Raw genomic sequence first — 1,837 nt, 5'->3', positions numbered from 1 at the left:
CAAGAGGCCGCAGCCGTGAGAAAGGAGAAGTGAAAGCGCGAACCGAGAGGCGGCTCCACCAAGGCCCCGCGGCTGGCGGCACCCCRGGCTCCAGGGTCCCCCGCAGGCCCCGGCCCCGCGGCCGTTTCGGAGAAGGGGGGGACGGATGGAGGAAGGGGGTGGGGGGGAAAGCGGGGCGCTGCCTCCACTGCCCCCTGTGAGCCCCTGCTGACCCCAGCCCGCCCCAGGCCGCGCTCTGCTGTCGCCCATGGGCGCAGGGCTGCGCACCCCCTTTTCTGTGTTCCCCCAAGGGGAGCAAATTAGGGACGGCTGCCCCTGCACCCCCCCCCCCGGCACCTGCACCTGTGGGCACCCGTTTGGTCCCTCCCCAGCACCCAGCCCCGATGGGCCCCTCCGTGGGTGGCCTGCCGCGCGTGGGGGGCACCRAGGATAGATGGGGGGCACAGCCCGCGGTGGGCAGCGACCCCAAACCCGCGATCCCCCCCTCTCCCCTCGCCGCAGGAGCAGCCCCGACGGGGGGGGGGAGGGGGTCCCGGAGCCCCGCGGAGCGGCAGCTCCCCAAGCCGCTGGCACCCGCGACGGGGGCGCCCCGACGTGCGCCGCGGCTCCTCCCGAAGCGGCGGCGAGGACAGAGCCGCGGTGAAGCCCGGAGCTGCGCGTCCCGTCGGRGCCGCCGCGCACCTGCGCGGGGGAGGAGCCGCGGGCCCCGACGGGAGGCAGCGCGCACCGGGCGCCGCTAGATGGCGCCCCGCGAGCGGCACCGACACCGGCACCGGCTCGCGGCGGGGCCCGCCGAGGGCGGCAGCGGAGGCGACGGGGCGCTCCGAGGTAGGTGCCGCCGGGCAGCACCGGGCAGCGCCGGCGCTCTCCATCCCCACCGGGGCGGCCCGCGGGGCTCCCCGGGAATCGGGGGGACCCTTCGGGGCTGGGCTCGGGGTGGGGGGCGCCTTGGCCCGGACCCAGCGAGAGGCGTCGGGAGCCCCTTCGGGGCTCCCGGCGCCTCTCGCTGGGTCCGGGCGAGGGCCCCCCCCCCAGGCGCCCGCTGCCCCGGGACCCCCGAGGGCGCGGCGGGGCCGGGCGGGAGGAGGCGCCCCCGTTCCTCCCGCGGTCGCCGGGGCGGAGGGGAAGGGGGGGGCCCGGCCCGGCGGTGCCCCGCCCGGGGAGGGGAGGAGGAAACCTCCCGCCGTCCCTTTAACAGCCAGCGGCGCTGCGCGGAGTTCAGGCCGGGGTCAGGGGGAGTTCGCAGCCCGGGTTTCACCTCCGCGCTGGCGGCGCCGGGAGCCCCGAGGAGGAGCCGGAGCCGCCGCCGCCGCTGCCGCTCGCTCCGAGGGGCGCACGGCCGGCCGGGACCGCGGCAGCGGCGGGGCATGGAGCAGCGACGGCGGCGGCCGGCGGCGGGCAGCGGCCGGCGGCGCCCCCGGGGCTGAGCCCGCTGCGCGGGGCCATGAGAGTCCACCGAGACCTCGGTTGGCTGGCGGAGGCCACCGGGCGCCCAGGTAAACCCCGGGCCCCCCGCCCCCCCCCCCCCCCCCGCGCCTTTTCCTCCTCCCTTCCTTTTCCCCTGGCCGCGCACCTGGGCGGGGGGCCCGGGACCGGAGCGGAGGCGGGGAGGGGAGGTCCCGTCCCGTCCCGTTCCGTCCCGTCCCCCCCGCCCCGTTCGTCCCGTCCCGTCCCGTCCCGTCCCGTCCCGTTCCGTCCCCCCGCGGCCGGCGGCGCTCACCTCGCAGAGGGGAGAGGAAACGGGGGCGGGGGGCGCCGGGGGCACGGCCGGCCGCCTCCCGGGACCGGGGCGCATAAGAGGCGGCGAAGCGCCGCGGGGAGCCGGAGCGGCGGGCGC

At 79.9% G+C, this 1,837-nt stretch overlaps 1 protein-coding gene and 1 long non-coding RNA gene across 2 annotated transcripts in view; one reads left to right on the top strand and one right to left on the bottom strand.

Moving 5' to 3' along the window:
• LOC112960700 overlaps positions 1-1,837 on the bottom strand; it is a 3,598-nt gene that overhangs the window by 1,239 nt on the left and 522 nt on the right. The gene's annotated exons all lie outside the window — the stretch shown is intronic.
• The window catches only part of HIC1 (HIC ZBTB transcriptional repressor 1), a 3,325-nt gene continuing 2,692 nt past the window's right edge, over positions 1,205-1,837 (top strand). The window contains exon 1 of the mRNA XM_026055223.1: positions 1,205-1,496. Coding sequence (XP_025911008.1) covers positions 1,445-1,496 — 52 coding nt within the window. The 5' untranslated portion in view covers positions 1,205-1,444. The remainder of the gene's footprint in view (positions 1,497-1,837) is intronic.

The sequence above is a fragment of the Apteryx rowi genome, unplaced genomic scaffold (genome assembly GCF_003343035.1).
Source record: "Apteryx rowi isolate R43461 unplaced genomic scaffold, aptRow1 scaffold_99, whole genome shotgun sequence".
Taxonomy (NCBI): domain Eukaryota; kingdom Metazoa; phylum Chordata; class Aves; order Apterygiformes; family Apterygidae; genus Apteryx; species Apteryx rowi.
The sequence above is the reverse complement of the archived record's forward strand: the minus strand, read 5'-3'. Positions and strand labels throughout refer to the sequence as shown.